Genomic DNA, 18829 nt, shown 5'->3' with positions numbered 1-18829 from the left:
GTGGCAAACACTGTTGGGGCGCGTGACATATAGATCTGGGCAAAGCTGCAAAAAAACATATGGGGCCATATGTAGGAAGCCTAATACCGGTCGGTAACGGCCGATTTTCGGTAAATATCCCGTTACCGACCGGTATTTAGGCTTTTGCTATGTAGGGGGCACATTTCAGGATTCGGTAAATTTACCGATTCGGTAAATACCGAATCCTGAAATGATATGTAGGTGACACTCAAATGAGTGATGTGTAGGGAAAATAATTCGGTATTTAGCACCAAATATATGTTGGTGCTAAATACCGAATACATTGCAAAAAGCAATATTTTGCTGGACTAACAGTGCCATGTGGCAGACATACATGCCCTTAGGGCATGTATGTGCGTCACATGTGCACACATGCAGGAATCAGGGGTGCAACAGGGTGTCACTGTGACACCCTGCCACCCTTGATTGTGCTCCCCCATTACCGATTCGGTATTTACCGATTCGGTAATGGTAACTGGCCTCCCATTGATTCCTATGGGCCTCCTGGCCCATAGGAATCAATGGGAAGGTATGCATCATTACCGAATCGGTAAATACCAATTCTAAATTACCGACCCATTCCGAATCGGTAAATATTACCAATAGATTACCTACATATCATTTACCGATTCATAAATACCGAATCGGTAAAATTCGGTATTTATGAATCGGTAAATGTTAGGCTACCTACATATGGCCCATGGTAACTTAAATCCTTAGACGCAGAATTAATGGAGCTCATGTTATCGACCTTAGAAGGATGAAAAGGGAATGAGCGCGGCCTATGTTAAGTTTGTAAACGCAGAAAGCGTGCAGGGTAAACTATTTTTTTTTGGGTTGTTTGAGACGCAGGGGTGCGTGTGATCAGTGCCTGTGTGTGTGAGCAGTGGGGCTGTGTGTGTGAAGTGCCTAAAGTTGCAAGAAAACATATGGTTATTTAAATCCTTAGACGCAGAATGAATGGAGCTAATGTTATCGACCTTAGAAGGATGAAAAGGGAATGAGCGCGGCATATGTTAACTTTGTAAGCGCAGAAAGTGTGCAGGGCAAACCTATTATTTTGGTTGTTTGAGACTCAGATCTGGGCAAAGCTGCAAGAAAACACGGAGGGGGAGGGCGGGCTGTGTGCTGAAAGGCAAAGAGAACACGGGCATGAAAGTGAAATCGATGGATGGCAATGCGTCCGTGAGACTAGCCCTGTGGTGGGGGAGGGACAGTTGTGAGAGGCGCCATGAGGAAACAATCTCTTTGCATGCTGTGGCGGGGGCGGGGAAGCGCATTCCAGGCGGGGGAGCGGACCCTTTGAAGTATGATGCCGAGGCTACACGTGCACGCGCCAGTAGGCTGAAGCGCTTCCCCAAACGGATTGCACGGCGGCAAGATGCACATGATTGTGCGTGTGCTCGCCATGCAATCCACTTTTGGGAGCACTTTGAAATGCCCCTCTTACTAGAGTCTCACATAGCGATTGCGTAAACGCAATAGCTAGGCGAGACCTAAAAACAAAAGGGTGCTGGGAATGCATGCCCTTTTATTGCGTCTTAGTAAGGGGGGGGGGGGAGATGTGTGGCCAGAATTATGAGCATATTCCTGATGTAATAACTAAAACTAGAAAGAGGGGCACAGAGGTAATATGTTTACTATCAACATCTCGGCTGGATGGACCGATTCTCAACCGTATATCAAAAAGACAGTCTTCAGCTTCATCTGGAAAATTCCCTGTGCGTCCTGGGAATCAATCATTAGAAAAGGGCAATGAAGGTCCAATTGTTGACAGCAAGAGGCAAGATTGTTATAACAGAACCAAGACTCAGGCCGAAAGTCGAGGACCTCTCTGCAAATGTGTATAAAGACAGAAATAGAGAACAAGAGCAGGTAGAGACCATGTTGTGTCCCATTAAGACAGGGGTATGTATATATTACAGTACACGAAAGACATGATTCAATGATTCATGATTGGATTTTTTCACTAAACAACCTTGCTTCAGTCTTTCACATCCATCCCATCACCTATTTTTCACACTTAAAACCATAATGTTGGTCAAGAGAGTCATGAAAATACCATGATGATTTATTTTACATACTGAACATTTTATTTAGAATAAAACAATCTGGGCTTATTTTGCAAATGGTGAGGTTGAATATCGCACGACTCAATGTTATACTTCGAAGTAAATACACTTTGAATAAAGAAACGAAGAGCCAAGCGCTCAAGGTTGGCATGCGTTCCAGTCAAAGTGTAAGGAGATCATACATAAGAATGCAGTGGAATGTAGAGTAACATGCAGAATTCCACCCTAATAAATCAATAAGACCAGGAAATGCGTTTATCAATTATAAATCTCAATATAGGTCACAAGAGAGGAGCAACTCTAACGTTGTCATCCACACTGCTTGGCTTCACAAAAGTACCTCAACCTTCTCACATTTCAATTTCAAATTTTGCCTTTCCCATCACTCTCCTGTTTGTCATCCAGACCAGGCATCTGGACAATACATTGGCAATGTTAACAGTAGATAATGTGGAAATTGGAATCTTAGGAAATGAAACACTGTGGACATTGTACAGTTACTATATTAATGATATCCCCATGTTTTATTTTATTTTTTTTAAAGAGTTTTATAAAGCGCGAACTAGACCCGAGAAATCCGGTATCTGAGCCTTTACATGAGCACCAGTTTCGTTTGAGTTTCATTTGAGTGGTTGAGGAAAAATCCATTTCCAGGGAGTCTGCAGTCAAGTTTGGAAACAGTTGTTTGTAGTGTAATGGTTTTTAGCTTCTTTCCGTGATGTGACATGTCTTCTTGCATTCCAACTGTGAATGACAATTTAATATATAGCTAATAGTATTGAAAACATGCACCAAATGTCAATGTTCGCATCACTATTACAACAAATGTAAGCAAATCATCAATGAGAACTGCTGCTTGAAATCAACAACATCTTGCTAGAGGATATTTCAAGCTGTGATCGAGCCAAATGCCAATGAAAAATAAATATTTACCAAATAAAGCACTTAAAATGTACTTGCAGAGTCTACCTGGTGGAGAAAGAATTGTGTGAGGGGTGGGATGTGTTGATGCACTTGGTAATAATTTGTGAGGGGATCTGAACTCAAAAATGTCAAAGAATGACCCATCAATTGTGGACTGTTGGTGCTACTCAGAAGATAGGTGTAAATAAATTGAAAACTAATTTAAGGTAAAAAAAAAAGTGTACATTGGTGATCTAAATGTAGGAATGCGAGAGGGGTGTAATATGTTGGAAAGAAGGGAGTGTCATTCTCAAAGCAGTGTGCATAATAACACCCTTCCTTTATGGCATAAAATTGTAGGAGCATGGTTTGCTCCATGTTAGGGTAGTCCACAAATAAAGATGCTTTTGGAAAGTAAAAAAAACTTAAAATGTCGGTCAGCAGGGTGACAGTAATCAATAGAGACATTAGAATCAAGTCTGCTATGAATAAAAAAAAAAATTTTTTTTGCTCTTGCATTAGTTAAAATAGTGTTGTCCATTCAGAGGTGACCTGGATTTGATCAGTCAATGTCTCTAACGACAGCCCTTTAGCAAAGGGGGAAACTGCTGTTTTAGACTAGGGTTCATGCTCCTTGCATGTTTTGTTGGGTTTATAATCTTGGGGTCAAAGTCAACAAGCGGATGCTTACCTGTAAATGGCAGTAGCAAATCAGTGTCAGTTAGGACAAGTTCATCCCATGCTGGATCTGAACTGTACTGCACCTATTTTCCACGCTGCCTGTACAGCATGGAGGTTATGCTCTTGCTGGAACTGGAACAGTGCTGCAAAGGTGAGTAGTGCCTCTATTTGGACCAAAAGCTGTAATATTTACCAGCACCATCATTTGGAATTCTATGGTCTTCAAGTGTATTGAATCTTTACATCCTGAAAGTTGACAATCATCTGTGTAGCCACCAAGACCAATACTTTTGAGTACTGGTATGGAATTATGATATTACGGTCATGCTTAGTTTTTCTAGCTGGAAGCACCCTTTCATTGTGAATGGAATATATTAAATGGTAGAACCAGCTTCAACCTTTTGCATTCTACTTTCCTGAATACTGTCACAAAGTCTAAAAAGCAGAGGTTTACCTTGTTTTTACATAAAGCCGTGAACTTACGAATCCAGTTACTTGGCTATATCGCTCTATGTACAGCCCTACAGAGAGTACAATACCTCTGGAAACAATGTGTGAGACTTTCTTCAACCATTCCCAAAAAACCTACTTATGGGGCAATTTAGTTTTTTGGGCCATACCATGAAGCATTGGAATGAAGTGCCAAACCCCTCAACAGTCATTACTTGATATCCTGTCTCAGTGTTATGGCTAAGATCATGCGTACTTATCTCCTATTTTTCTAGATTTACTTATAGTCTTAATATTCGGCATGAACCAATGCAGGTTACATAATATCTTCTCATTCAACTTCTCAGTCTATTGTTGGCCTATTCTGCGTGTCTTTTATATTTATATCAGTTTATGTTTCAATTTAGGGTTGGCATTATTGAAACGCAACTGTAGATTACAAGGTACATACAGCACCCTCGAGTGCCAGCTCTTCAAACTGACTAGCACTGTTCTTCCTACACGCCTCATACCAATCTGCATTCAAGGTTAATGGCTCCCAAAAACATTTAAGGTTAATGTTTCCCAAAGAAAAGACGTTTCACTTGTGATTTCTTGGAATGTGTGAGGACTGAGTTCTGCACATCTAAAAACAGAACGCCAATGCCTTCTAACCTTAGGTTCCTGGCTGAATTATCTCCATCCCCATAGGCTTTCTTCAGGAAGGTCATAGCTTGCACACTTTCCTCTTTGGCTGCAACAGCAGGGCCAGTAACAGCGTTCACCGTGGATTATGTATCTACTGTTTAAACTCTCGGTGTGCAACCAGAGGATTATTGGAATGGGTGCTTTAAACAAATAAAACTTAAATTGTTCCATTTACATGTTTTCCCTGGTGATTCTTCCGTGCTTTACTGCGAGCGAAGCTTTGCTCACACTGGTTACATTGAAATGGCAATTCTCTAGAATGCGTTCTCAGATGCACTGTCAGATTATTGCTGATGCTGAACGTTTTATCACAGTGGTGACACTGAAACGGCTTCTCTCCTGTATGAATTCGCAGGTGAACTGTTAGATGGGATTGCTGAGGAAACCGTTTCCCGCACTCTCCACACTGGTAAGGTTTCTCTCCTGTGTGTATTCTCTTGTGTATAGTTAGATGTGCCTGCTGATGAAATCTTTTTTTACAGTACCCACATTTATATGGCTTCTCCCCTGTGTGTATTCTTTCGTGTGCAATCAGTGACTGTCTGAGGTGGAATGTCTTTAAACATTTACTGCACGTGTACGTTTTCTGGTCCGAATGTGTTCTCCTGTGCAAATCGAGGCACGTTTGGCGCTGGAAACTCTTGTCGCAAGCAAGACACTTAAACGGTTTCTCCCCTGCATGTGTCTTCTCATGTAGAGCTAAGTTGGCTTTCTGATGGAAGGTTTTGTCACATTCGGTGCACTTAAATGGTTTTGGTCTGTGTTTTCTTTGGTGTTTAATGAGATCTGCAAGCTGAAAGAAGGTACTTACACACTCGCCACACTTATATGTATTCCCACTGGAGTGTATCTGCTGGTGCATTGCCAGCTTGGCCTTCCCACGGAAGCCTTTCCCACAGATATTGCATTTGAACAGGGTCTCTCCTGTGTGCATTCGGTAGTGAATAATGAGACGACCCTGGCGTGCGAAGCTTTTGTCACACTTTTCGCACTGAAATATCTGATCTGCATTACACTTCTGCTGCAATGCATCTTCAGGAGAGGTATGGGCAGCGCCCGCTTCCTGTGGCGGGGACGATTCCTGTGGAACGGCCGCTTCGTCTTCAGGTTGGACATTCTCATCTTTATGCATACGCTGGTGCAGCGTGAGATGAATTAGCAGAGGGAAGCTTTTTTGACACTGCTCACATGTGAAAGGTTTGTCCCGCTTGTGTATTTTACGATGCATGGTGAGGTAGGCGATATGGGTGAACCGTTTATCACAATCAGCACATTGGAACTGTTTTGTCGTGATGTGTGCTCTCTGGTGCAAACCAAGGTGAGCCCGGCGGGGAAAGCTCTTATTGCATTTCCCACATTTGTACAGCGTTGCTCCTGTGGGAGACGTCAGCTGACAGTGCTCTTGAGTCAATCCCTGCTTTCCTCTACTCTTCTCTCGTGCATGCTTCATGAGGTGCAAGGTGAAATGCGCCTTCCGAGGGAAAACCTGCCCACATTCCCCGCATGTGAACAAAGGGCTGCTTGAGTGCATCCCTTCTTGGGCAAGTAAGGGCTGTTTCCATGTGTTGCTCTTGTCACGAGGGCTTGCTTTACTTTTCTCTCGGTTGTGCCGCCTCTGATGGAGAACTAGGTGTGCGAGCCTGGGGAAGCTTTTCTCACAAACACCACATTTAAACTGCTTATCTGTCTGGCTCGCGAGATCTGGTTGATGAGATTCACTTCTGTTGCTCTGGCTGCTTTGTAAGTGTTCCTTTAACAGGTGCGTTCGCCGGTGAAAATTCAAGTTGCCTAGCCGAGGGAAGATCTTGCCACATTCGCCGCACTGAAACACTTTGTCAACGGAGTGCTTTCGACGGTGCACCGTGAGGTGCCACATCCGAGTGAAACTGTCACCGCACTCTCTGCATTTAAATGGCTTCCCACTTCGGTGCTCCTTCCGGTGCACGGTCAGGTGCCACTGGCGGCTAAATGTGTCGCCACATTCCCTGCACGTGAACAAACCACCACTGGGCGGATTCTTCTGTTGTGCATTCAAATGTACACGGCGTGGGATGCTTTCATCAGACTGCTCCTCCAACTTGATCAGCTTCTCCTTATGCCTCCTCATATGCAACGTTAGATGTGCCTGTCGAGTAAACATCCGTCCGCACTGCCCACATGTCAACAGAGTGTTGGGCTGCTGACACTGCGGTTCTACAAGTCCCACAGCTGGAAAGTCACGCTCAGACTCACGCTCAGTCTTGATCGGTGTGTTTTCTCCTTTGTGCCGCCGCCTGTGCAGAACAAGGTGGGCAAGTTTCAGGAAGCTTTTGGCGCAGAGATCACATTTAAATGGTTCGTCCGGAGGAGGCCAATGCGCCCTACGGTGCAAAGTGAGATGCGCCATTTGAGTGAAGCTGCGCTTGCAGACGTCACACTTAAATGGTCGGTCAACAAGATGTGTTCTCGCATGCATGGTGAGACTGGCCTGCTGGTGAAAGGTCTTGTCACACACCGCACACGCAAACACTTTGTCCTTTGCGTGCTTCTTTCTGTGTAGAACAAGGTGCGCAAGCCTGGAGAAGCTCGCCTTACAATCTCCGCACTTGAACAGGTTTTCACTCACGTCAGACTCCTGTTCAGTGGCGAGGGGAACTAGCGGTGGAAGAAGGGTGGGAGAGGAGGTTAAGGGCTGAAGAGTTAGGGCCGGGGATGTCGGTGGAAGACTTTCTTCGCTCTTCTCCGACTTGATTGGTCTCTTCTTCTTATGTTTCTTTTGGTGCAGAACAAGATCAGCCAGCCGGCTGAAGCTTTTGTCACAAACACCACAGTCATAGAGGTCTTCCAGTCGTGGAGAGTGAGCCCTCCTGTGTAAGGTTAGGTGCCATTTCTGAGTGAAACTTCGCTTGCATATGTCGCACTGGAAAGGCCTTTCCACTAAATGAGTCCTCTGGTGCAATGTAAGGTGGGCTTGACGGGAGAAGCATTTTCCACACTCTCCACACCTGAAGGGTTTGTCACCCACAGGCTTTGCATCTTGAAGCTTGACTGTCTCGGTCCCGGACCCGGTCCAGCGAAAGTGTCGCGCGGTGAGGTCAATTCGATTGCACATTACATAGGGCTTCTGCCGTGCATGCATGATTACATGTTTGGTCAGATCCGCGCTGTGCAGAAATATCTTGTCACATTCCTTGCACTTGTAAGGTTTCTCTTCTATGGGGGGGGTGCTCTTCAGGGGAGGCAAGGACTCGTCACCAGCCAAACTGCTAGCGCCGCTGCCACTGCTACTGCAACCACCACTTTTACCCAATTCATTGGCCAAATGTGCCCTCTTGTGCAAAATCAGATCCCTGGGACTGTTAAAACCTTTCCCACACTCTGAACACTTGTACAACGCCTCCTCGGTGTGCACACGTCTGTGCAAACTGAGAGCTTTATGGCTGACAAAACATCTCCAACAATCGGTGCACTTATGTGGGCGATCTACGGTGTGCTTCATTTGGTGTACCTCAAATGACTTTTTGTACGTGAAAGCCTGGCTGCAGACAGGGCATGTGTAGGGTTTGTGACCTGTGTGGGCGCTCTGGTGCGAGATTAGATCTACCTTACGGATAAACGACTGGTCACATTCTGTACATTTATAGGCTCGCTTGTATTTGTGTTTTGTTTTATGGATAATCAGTGCCTTTAAGCTACCGAAGCTCTGGTTACACTCAGTGCATTTAAAAAAAGTCTCTCCTCTGTGTACTCTACTGTGCAGTGTCAGGGCTTTGTTGTTAGAGAAGCATTTTGCACACTGTGTACACTTAAAAGGCGCATTTTCAAAATGTATCATCCTGTGCACTGCGAGAGCTTTATCTGTGGAAAAACACTTGCCACATTCGGCACACCTCGGATGTTCTTTCCATAGAATAGGTGGCTTGTTGGGTGCAGTGCTTTGGCTGGCTTCGGGGCCGACAAGAGGTTTTTGTACCGTATGCGTTTTCTCATGCCGGATAAGCTCCCCCTTGCGAATAAAGCTCTGCTGGCATTTAGTACACGCGTATGGCATCCAGTTGCGGTCTGCGTTCGGTCGGTAGGCAAGTAACTGGGCATTCCTCTGATAGAGCTCCCGTGTACTGGCACAGTACGAGCCGTCAGGCAGAATCATGCCCTGGAGAAAATGGGGATGTGCCGGTCTCATTAAACCCACTTGGAAACGTGCATCACAATCTCGTTCCTGCTTGAGTGCTTTTCCAGGAGGGTTGAAGGCTCTGAACGACCTGGAGTCAATCACTGGTCGGGTGGGGCCCTGGAGCACGTGGATCTGCAGTTTGCCGGGAGAAGCTTCGTAGACCACCGGCTTTCCAGGTCCTCTCAATGGAAACAGGTCTGCTTTTTTCCGGCTGTGCGAGCTCTCACCTGGGATAAGCAAACAGAGGATCCAGTTACAGAACAGACGCGTACAGAGAAAAACGCTAAAATGTCACTAGCTTTTGGATAATAATTTCACTTTTAGTGGCAGATGTTCATGTCACTTTAAAACATAAGAGTATACATTTTCTGCATAGATAACTACACGTGTAAGAAATATTCAAACAAGGGGAGATACAAATGGGAAATAACATTCTACATTTGGTCCTTTATAGTTCCACAATATAGTTGAATATTCACAGAAGCTTTGTAAAATGAGTTAATATGTACATATTCTAACCACTTTTTGAAAGCCAAACTCTACAACACCACTACCTTTCAGCGAAGTTCGCCCTGCGCCTATACCATAAATTAAGGGTCTTGTTCTCAATTAAGTAGAGCTATTTCCCCACCTTCCTCTCTTGCGGCACCGCTCAGCCATCTTTGTCAGATTCTATACAGCAGTGACATCTCATGACATCTTCCTCTAGACTAGAGAAACCGTTTGCCAAGAAATGAGGGCGGGCGTGTAACAGAACCTATACACGTGTAAAGATGTGCGCATCTGCATAGTGGACCAATGCAGGGATCAATAACTTATAATTCAAATATCAGTTCTGGACCTGAGCATGTGTAACTCTTCAGTCACAGCTAATTCAAGCTTATTGGTACACCAAATATTCAGCGGAGCGGCAGCTGCCAGCAAACTGTGTAAAGCAATCCTTCGGCAGCCCAGCAGGTGGAACAGCGCAAGATATTTATGTCTTATTACACCTGTGTGTGGCGCTGGGAGCAAGCCAGCTATCAATCAGGGACTTGTAAAGCGCGCCTACTCACCCGTGAGCGTCTCAAGGCGCTGGGGGGAACTATACAGTGTTCACTTTCAATGCCTAGTTTGTTTCACATTACTCTGCACCACTGCAGTGCTCACGTTCCCTTCACTCCTCCTAAGTATGTTGTATTCTCGTGACACTACCATGTCAAATGTACGTATTCTGACCAGTCTTACCAACATCTAGGGCGCGCTTACCTGGTTGTTCCTGTCTGCTCCATCTGAGCCAGCCGTGAGGGGAACGGCTCTTCTGTGGGGGTTACTAAGCCCTGATACCCCCGCCCCGGTCATTGCCTGTATCCACGCCGTGAGGGGGAACGGCTCGGGCTAAGACTACACTACCCAGCGGCCTTAGCGCCCGGCGCGCACTGCACATGTCATCTTGCAGCGCCCGGGCCCTACTTCAGGCCCCCAGCACCACCGCAGCGCGGGACACGCGTTTACCTGGTTGTTCCTGTCTGCTCCATCCGAGCCAGCCGTGAGGGGAACGGCTCTTCTGTGGGGGTTACTAAGCCCTGATACCCCCGCCCCGGTCATTGCCTGTATCCACGCCGTGAGGGGAACGGCTCGGGCTAAGACTACACTACCCAGCGGCCTTAGCGCCCGGCGCGCACTGCACACGTCATCTTGCAGCGCCCGGGCCCTACTTCAGGCCCCCAGCACCACCGCAGCGCGGGACGCGCGCTTACCTGGTTGTTCCTGTCTGCTCCATCCGAGCCAGCCGTGAGGGGAACGGCTCTTCTGTGGGGGTTACTAAGCCCTGATACCCCCGCCCCGGTCATTGTCTGTATCCACGCCGTGAGGGGAACGGCTCGGGCTAAGACTACACTACCCAGCGGCCTTAGCGCCCGGCGCGCACTGCACACGTCATCTTGCAGCGCCCGGGCCCTACTTCAGGCCCCCAGCACCACCGCAGCGCGGGACGCGCGCGGGCCGCGCCCGGGCCAAGGGCGGGCCCGTCCTTGCCCGTCACTGCCAGGAACGGACTGGACTGGGCAACCCCTCCAACGCATTCTACACGCCATATAACCCAAGGTACTGTCGCTCTATTGTAATATCGGTTCAATCGCACATAGTAGCGCTTTATGTAGCTGCTCTTTTTATAATCATTGTTATCGCTTTTGTTGTGCTAGGCTAGCCCTCAGCTCTTATTTCTTTTAGTTATTACTATGCCACCTAAGGATAGTAAAGCTAGGGCGACCAATGCACACTTTTCAGGGACAATGGACCAATTTGTCACGAAGGTTAACAGTGTTATTGACCAAGAAATACTGCTTCTGGAGCGACGTGTTTCTCAGGACCTCGCAGTAGCCAGGAGGTCCTCTTTGGGATATCTTGTCAATGCACGATCCCCAGCACGACCACCTTTATCCTCCACAAGCGCCACTGGCTCTGATCTGGACTCATTGGCTCGGGACTTGCCAGCAAGTGGAACGGTTGCTGCTGTTCCGGGGGAGGACCAGTCTTTGGCCTTTGATTCTTTGCTATTATCCCCTTGCCCACTGCCAGTTGCCTCCAGTATAGCCCCGGAGTGTACCACCAGACAGCTTAGAGAGCGTAATCCTGGGGCCATTCCTAAAACCAAGCAAAGGCGTCCACCGAATACTGGCAGAAAGGGCAAAAACACCAAAAGCAAACAAAAAACATTAAATCAATCTGGGAATTTGAATCAAACCCTGGATGTTCCTGAGCACTCTTTGCAGGCGACTTTTTCGGATAATCCTGTGCCCCAAGCCAACCCACCATCACCAATTAGGATAATGAGCCAGGATGAGGGAGCGGGGCACAGTGAAGTGGGTCAGGGGGGGACCTTAGAACCAACATGTACACTTGACATACGGAACGTTATTAGGTCCTCCCTTCGTCCCGTGGAGGACAGATTATTTAAAATCGAACAGTATGTAGCCAGGATTGAACATAGCCCGGGGGGCCTGTCCACTGTGTTAAACAACACCACTCATCTTCCAGAGGCCCCAAGTACATTGGCTAATCCTAGAGCAAAGAAAGCCCCGCTGGCCCTCAAAGCTGTTCCCTCAGCCCCCAAAGCTTTGCCCTCAGCCGACTCCGATAGTCAACCTACAATAGTAACCAAAACATCTAAACTAGCCCATAACTCCAGTAAATTCATCCCGCCCAGCACAACCCAATCACAAGATGTTGTTAGGTCATTGCCACTTGGGTCCCCCATCAGGGCTAATATCCCCAATCTACCACCTGAAACTGCTCCCTACATTGTCATTTTAGCAGGAGTCCCCGAACTGGCCAACAATGTAGTTGAGCCCCCTACAACCCTAAGGAATAGGGTTGTCCATTGGCTCAACAGGAATAGACCACTACCTTCACACATTAGCTCTAAAATTCTCATGGTAAGAAGGGCACCATGGGTAGGCCATCTAGCTAAGAACATCAGGGGGGAATTGTATTTTAATTAATTTTAAAGACACTAAAACTGTTGAGCACATTTGCAATTGGAGTCATTTCACCTCAAGTTCATGCATTTCAGCTCTTCCTTTATCTTACTTTTACCCTCCTGGGCATTTTACGGAGCCATGGACGGTAGTACACAACAAAGGGAGGTGTCCTCCATTGGGGAGCTGGTCCACACCCCCATTGCCCCTAGACATTTTCCCCACGGAAAATCGTTATAGCTGCCTTGAGGCCGTCGATTGACTGGAGGAAAGTGAGCCTACTCCAGCCACTCTTCTGCCTTCTTTAGGCTGCTCCTTACTAGAGTCTATCACACCTCCCGACCACTCGGACTTGATTATATCCATTCCTTCGCCAACATCTAAGAGGTCTACCATTAGTTCCGAGCCCTTCCAAATTCATTCCCCAAGCATACCTACTCATAGGGTGACCTCTCCTTGTCTCCTTAAAATTGTCTCCTGGAATGTAGCTGGTCTACGTAGCAAGCTTGATCTCCCTGACTGGAATGAATTTATAGAGAAACATGACATATGTTTTTTCCAGGAAACCTGGAGCGTTGAACCACTGTATAAGCCAGGGTTCTGTTGTTTCTTTACACCAGCCATCGCATCAGGCCGCGGCCGCCCTTCTGGCGGCCTTATGGTTTGGATCAGGGCAGATCTTAACCTGAAGGTCACCATAGATAGCTGTTCCTCGCCAGACATTATGAGACTTATTATTAAAGGTACCCAGAGTTGCACCACCTGGGAACTTTTTAATGTTTATTCTCGTGGTACCCAAGGGGGAGCCAAGTCATCCACCATCATAGCCCTCTCGGAAATACTTTCTACATGCCCTTCTAACTCTTACCTTCTTGTCGCTGGCGATTTCAACTGTTCTTTTGAACCGCTTGCCACTGAAGATATCTTGGGCATGCAAGATGAGGATACTAGATGGAGCATCCCCTCTCTTTCTCTCAACCCTGTTAAAAGATGGTCCCCGGCTGTGATTCAAATGAATGCCCTAGCATTAGAATTTGGCTTAAGAGCTACAAATGGGTGCACACCTTCGGATCTAGTGGGCGCCAACACCTTTAACAGGGTTGGCAGCCAAAGCAGAATCGATTATATTTTGATCGATAGGAAAGGATGGAAATTTGTTGTTGACATGATTATAACACCATCAATCAACAGTGACCACAACCCTTTGTCCCTTAGCTTGCGGGAGATTTGGCACAGACAGGGCACAACCTCTCACTCAGGTTTGCATATGATGTCTAAGACACTTTACCCCTCCAATTGTGGCAGATTCCTCAAATGGTCTAAAATTGTCCTTTGTGACACAAAACTTGCCACGTTGGAGTCCATCTGTGTTGACAACACCTCTAGGCTTTCTCTAGTCCCTAAGGACAATTCCAGCCAAACCTCAGTCTATGAGGAAACAATGAATGCAATTGGCGCTTTATTCCTTGACCACAGAAAAAAACTTAACCCCAGAGCTAAGTCGGAAAATGAGTGGTTTAACCAAGATTGCAGACTCAAGAAAAATAGCTTAATCTCTGCAATTAAATCTAACAATCGAGGTGAGGTTAGGCAAGCGAGGCTGCTTTATAAGCATGCACTCGCTTCTGCTAAAAAAGATTGGGATGAGCAGCGCTGGGTTTCACTAAAATCAGCGAGCCACGCTAAAAATGGCGAGCTATTTTGGTCTATCCTGAGAAGATCTGCTAATAATGCTCAGGCCCAACTCCCTAACCATATTACGGATAGGGATTGGTTCAATCACTTTAGGAACTTGTATGCAGGGGCGGAGGCTGCGGACGAACCCCCTACCTGCCCAAGGTCCACAGCTGAACTTCCCGAGCCTTCCCCTTTCCCAAGGATTGAGGAGAAAGAGGTCCAAAATGCTATTGGCAGGATTGTATCCGCAAAGGCTCCAGGACCAGATGGCATTCCGGGAGACCTCTTCAAAGCCAATACCGAGGGTTGGGCCTCGTTCTTTACAATTTTTATTAACAGTTTATTGAACGGATCACCAGTGCCAGAGTCCTGGAAAGGTGCGGAAGTAATTCCCATCTTTAAGAAGGGCTCTAGGGGTGACCCGGCAAATTATCGCCCAATCAGCCTTATTGACTCTGGCCAGAAATTGGTTGGCAGGGTTCTCCTTGAGAGGATACATTCATGGGTGGATGAAAAAGGGATCCTATCAAAGTTCCAGGCAGGCTTTAGGGCCTGCACTAGCACTATTGATCAGGCATTTAGACTAATGCTTCTTCACTGGAAGACGGTAACCATCGGCAAGGGCGCCTTATACCTTGCGTTCATTGACCTCAAGACCGCCTTTGACCTGGTCCCTCGTGATCGTCTGTGGTTGATCTTGGAGGAGCTGGGTATTCCCTCTTACATTTTGAAACTTCTCATTCGAATGCACGAAGAGAACTTCGCTTGTATTCGATGGGGAGCCCAGGGTCAGAAAACCAACAAAATACCAGTGAATAGAGGGGTTCGCCAAGGATGTGTCCTGGCGCCAACACTTTTCACATTATTTGTGAATGGTGTGGTCTCCTTTCTGCTCGAAGTTGACGCGGATGTCCCCGCTTTGGCGGGTGACAAAGTCCCCGCCCTCCTTTTTGCGGACGACACGCTTTTAATTTCAAAAACGCCGTCAGGACTACAGAAGCTGTTACAGCGCTTCTCCTTGTTCTGCGAGCAGAGAGGCCTTGTCATCAACACCACCAAAACTAAACTCCTCTATTTTAATCCCTCCAGATCCTCCAGCTCCACTCTGACCCTAGATGGGAAACCATTGGAGCGTGTCAGGGAGTTTGATTACTTGGGAATCAGAATCTCGGACAGACTCAAATGGCAGCCCCACATAGATAAAATGGCACTTAATCACAAACGGGTAACAGGTGCTCTGGGGAAGGAATTCCGTGCTTCTATCTCCAAACCCATTGCTCCTGTATTAAACATCTATGCCGCAAAGGCGGTGGGCAGTGCTCTTTATGGCGCGGAATTATGGGGCTTCAGTTGTGTAGACTCTCTTGTGACTAATGAAAACAAGTTCTTTAGAGAACTTGTAACTCTCCCTAGGGGTACCCCAACCAAACCTCTCCTGAGCAACTTTGGTAGGCGCTCAATTAGAGATTTAGCCATCCTTCGCCCTTTGTTATACTGGGCGCGGCTGTGGCGCACCCCTGAGCTCTCAAACTATGCAGATGGGCTCAGGGAGGTCATGAATATGCAAGGAGCACATAAAATCGAGTGGCTCACAAATATTAAGAAAATCTTGGCTGCAAGTGGCCTTACTTCTGACCGGCCTTTGGGGGCGCCAATATCAAAGGAGGAGGCCAAACGAGCATATTGGGCTTGGGTGGATGCCTCGGAATCAAGGGACCCTAATATTGGAAGGCTGACAGAGGCTTTTCACCAACATAAACTCACTCCTCTCTGTGAACCTTATCTTGATTTTATCACCAAGCCCAAGGATAGATCTCTTTTTATTCAGTTTAGATTTGGGACACTCCCATTACGTGACCGTACTAGCAGGTGGAATCCCCCTCACAAGACCCTTCCCGATTGCCCCTTCTGTACTGGCACTTTGGAAAATACTTCCCATCTTTTCTTCGCCTGCCCAGCGTATTTATTACCTAGAATGAAATGGCTTAGGCCTGTTTGTTTATTACTAGGAACAAGGGTTCACTCTGAAGCAATGAGAATCCTTAAGACCTCTTCCAACACTACTATAGTCTGTGGGGTGGCCAAATTTCTCGGTTGGGCATGGTTATTGAGACAGCGATCTATTAATTCCAATGAACCTTTTTACCCTTTTTTAACTTCCAAAGCTGTAAAATGTAATAAGTTCTTAGATATTTATTGTATAGTATCCAATTGGATTTTCTTACGACATGTTTTTAAAATGAATTTGCAATTGTTTGTATGTATTTTGTGCTTTTATGACACTACATGTCGAAATAAAGCTTTATATTTCAGATAGCCAATGTTCTAAGTAAATCATATATAGCAGGTACATTCTGTGTACAAACCTGTAATACGTCAGTTTGAATCTAGCATTTCCGGAAAACATACACATTGCTTACAATTCCTCAGCTGGATACCACGGTCTTAATCCCATTTACCCTTCCGTGCAATTTGTTCCCCGAGACATTTGCCCTGTAATGCCCTGTGCATGATCGATACTGCACGACTGTCCAATGAATGATCCAACACCGTTCCCAATAACCAGGATTCATGGCTGAACCAGAAATCCTTCCCACGCCAGCCAACCTAACCTTAGTCTAGTATTAAGTAAAAACAGGACCTACTGTAGCCCAAATTTGGGTTTGGCCTTAAAATGTTTCGCCAACTCACCCTCATGAAAAACGTCACATATCAATCCAACCACCTTGTGGTGACAGCTATCTTAGGTTTGACTTTATGAAAGAGTGTAAGTCTACATGATTGCGCAGCGTGATAACACAGGGGCCTTTTCCTCAGGCATGCATCTGTGCCCTGCCCAAATTCTTACCATTATCTCAATCAAATATGGTCTAACGAATTACAATGTCCTACCCATCATAAACAGAAAACAAAACTCACAAGTATATGCCAAGCCAATATATTATTTTACATATTTGGTCCTTGCCTCGTGCCTTTAGTCATGTAGTGCGACGATTAGGCTAGATAATACAGCTTTAGGTCAGTTGGGAGCAACAACCCCGGTTCAAAATGGCACTTCAGGATCGTTAGGTTAACTCTCCAATTTGTCCCAGAATAGTTCTGATCGAACAATACTGTCGATTCTTTGAAAATACTTTTTGGGAATAAGCACATCATGCCTGGCCGAACAAAGGCATCTGTGCTGGATTCCCATATTAACCAGTGCAGTTGACCCATCTAGGAAAGAAGGAGCGTCAACCAGGATTTCTGTGAATTACTTACACCCAATATCGAGATTTAACATGTTATGGGGAGTATGCAATTACTATATTTCCAGGTACATAACCTCATCCGTCTGCCCCAAGTCAGTTTTCCTGGATCCCAATGTGCCCACATGCCCAATAAAAAGTCTAGGTGTCTGCTAGTTCTTACCAAACCAGTGATTGGCTGCAAATTGCTTCACAGGAAGGAATAGAGGGGGTTAGCCCTCCCAGGATCTCTCATATAAACCAGAGTTTGTCAGCCCCGAACTAGACCCTGTGCGTGGTGCCCCACAGGGATGTCTCAATTTACTGCCATGCTCTAGAAGATCGCCACCACAGCCTCAATCACTGGGGCAAACAAAAGTGCTGACAGCTGATATCCTATCCAAGTACCCCTCTCAAATAACCAGCTGTCCGGGGAAAGCCGACATTCTTACCTAGGACCCCTCTAACAACTAGCTTTGATTTTAATGCCCGTCATAATTTTGGTTGAACCAAACTTATTAAAATTGGGCCAAAATATTACCTTCCCAGCATAGCAGACAGGCTCTGCCATCTGACTGTGTGAAATGCCTTCTCTAAGCAATTAGAGACGCCGTCACAATTATCCTCCGCACTCCCCCAGACTGCTGAATGTGTACCAACCTTCTGAGGCTTCACATTGTGAGTCTGCTGGGGACTAAACCAGACTTCCAGGTAAACAAAATATTGAGTTACCTCCGCCACACTAACTGCAACATTAAAACTCAATATTTTAAGCTATATATTAAACAAAGATCGAGAGTTGATAAGACCTACAATCCTTAGGGTCCTTACCTGTTCCTGGAGAATCATGATCAGCACCACCATAGTTGAAGCCTGGAGCATCCACCTGTCAAATGTATCCCTATATCCTTCAAGGAGCCACCAATAATTCGGTAGGGGTATGATAACATTCGATGGGAATACCATCCGTTCTAGGTGTCTCCCCTGTATTTATTTTATTTATCTAAGGCCTTGGTCAGTGACAATTCAGAGCGTGCATGATCCACCTTACTCAGAGAATATCTAACTTCCTGAAGTACCTTCCCAAGTCATCAGAATGCACATTGTGCAAATAGATTTGCCACACATATTGTCTGAACAAATATTAGATGCTGTCTGAATGGCTATATTCTCTCCTTTATCATTTTTCACAGGCTTGATTGAGTACCTGGGGGTCTTACTCTTCAGTGACCATGGCATCGTACTGTGTGCCAGTTTCTCCCTCCAAATATTCAAAACACATCCACCCCAGAGTTGACACCTAAAGGAAAATGACTTACCTATGCAGAAGCCACGTACCAACACCTAACTGTAATTGCATTTGTATAGAATTTCATACCCCTTGTGAGGAGCCAGAGCAAATTGTTGGACAAGTAGTATGCTACCAGGAGAGAGTTCTTGGTCGGAAGGATGCTGTATTTACAATGTGGCCTATGAGGGAAGCATTTGGTGGCATGTGCG

At 46.2% G+C, this 18829-nt stretch overlaps 1 protein-coding gene across 1 annotated transcript in view; it reads right to left on the bottom strand.

Moving 5' to 3' along the window:
* Positions 1-2074: 2074 nt before the first annotated feature.
* LOC146798270 (uncharacterized) overlaps positions 2075-18829 on the bottom strand; it is a 673832-nt gene continuing 657077 nt past the window's right edge. Inside the window, exon 8 of the mRNA XM_085625555.1 lies at positions 2075-9194. Coding sequence (XP_085481681.1) covers positions 4972-9194 — 4223 coding nt within the window. The 3' untranslated portion in view covers positions 2075-4971. The remainder of the gene's footprint in view (positions 9195-18829) is intronic.

This window comes from Triturus cristatus, chromosome 9 (assembly GCF_964204655.1).
Source record: "Triturus cristatus chromosome 9, aTriCri1.1, whole genome shotgun sequence".
NCBI classification, from domain to species: Eukaryota; Metazoa; Chordata; class Amphibia; order Caudata; family Salamandridae; genus Triturus; species Triturus cristatus.
Note: the sequence above shows the minus strand (reverse complement) of the source record. Positions and strands in the feature narration are given on the sequence as shown.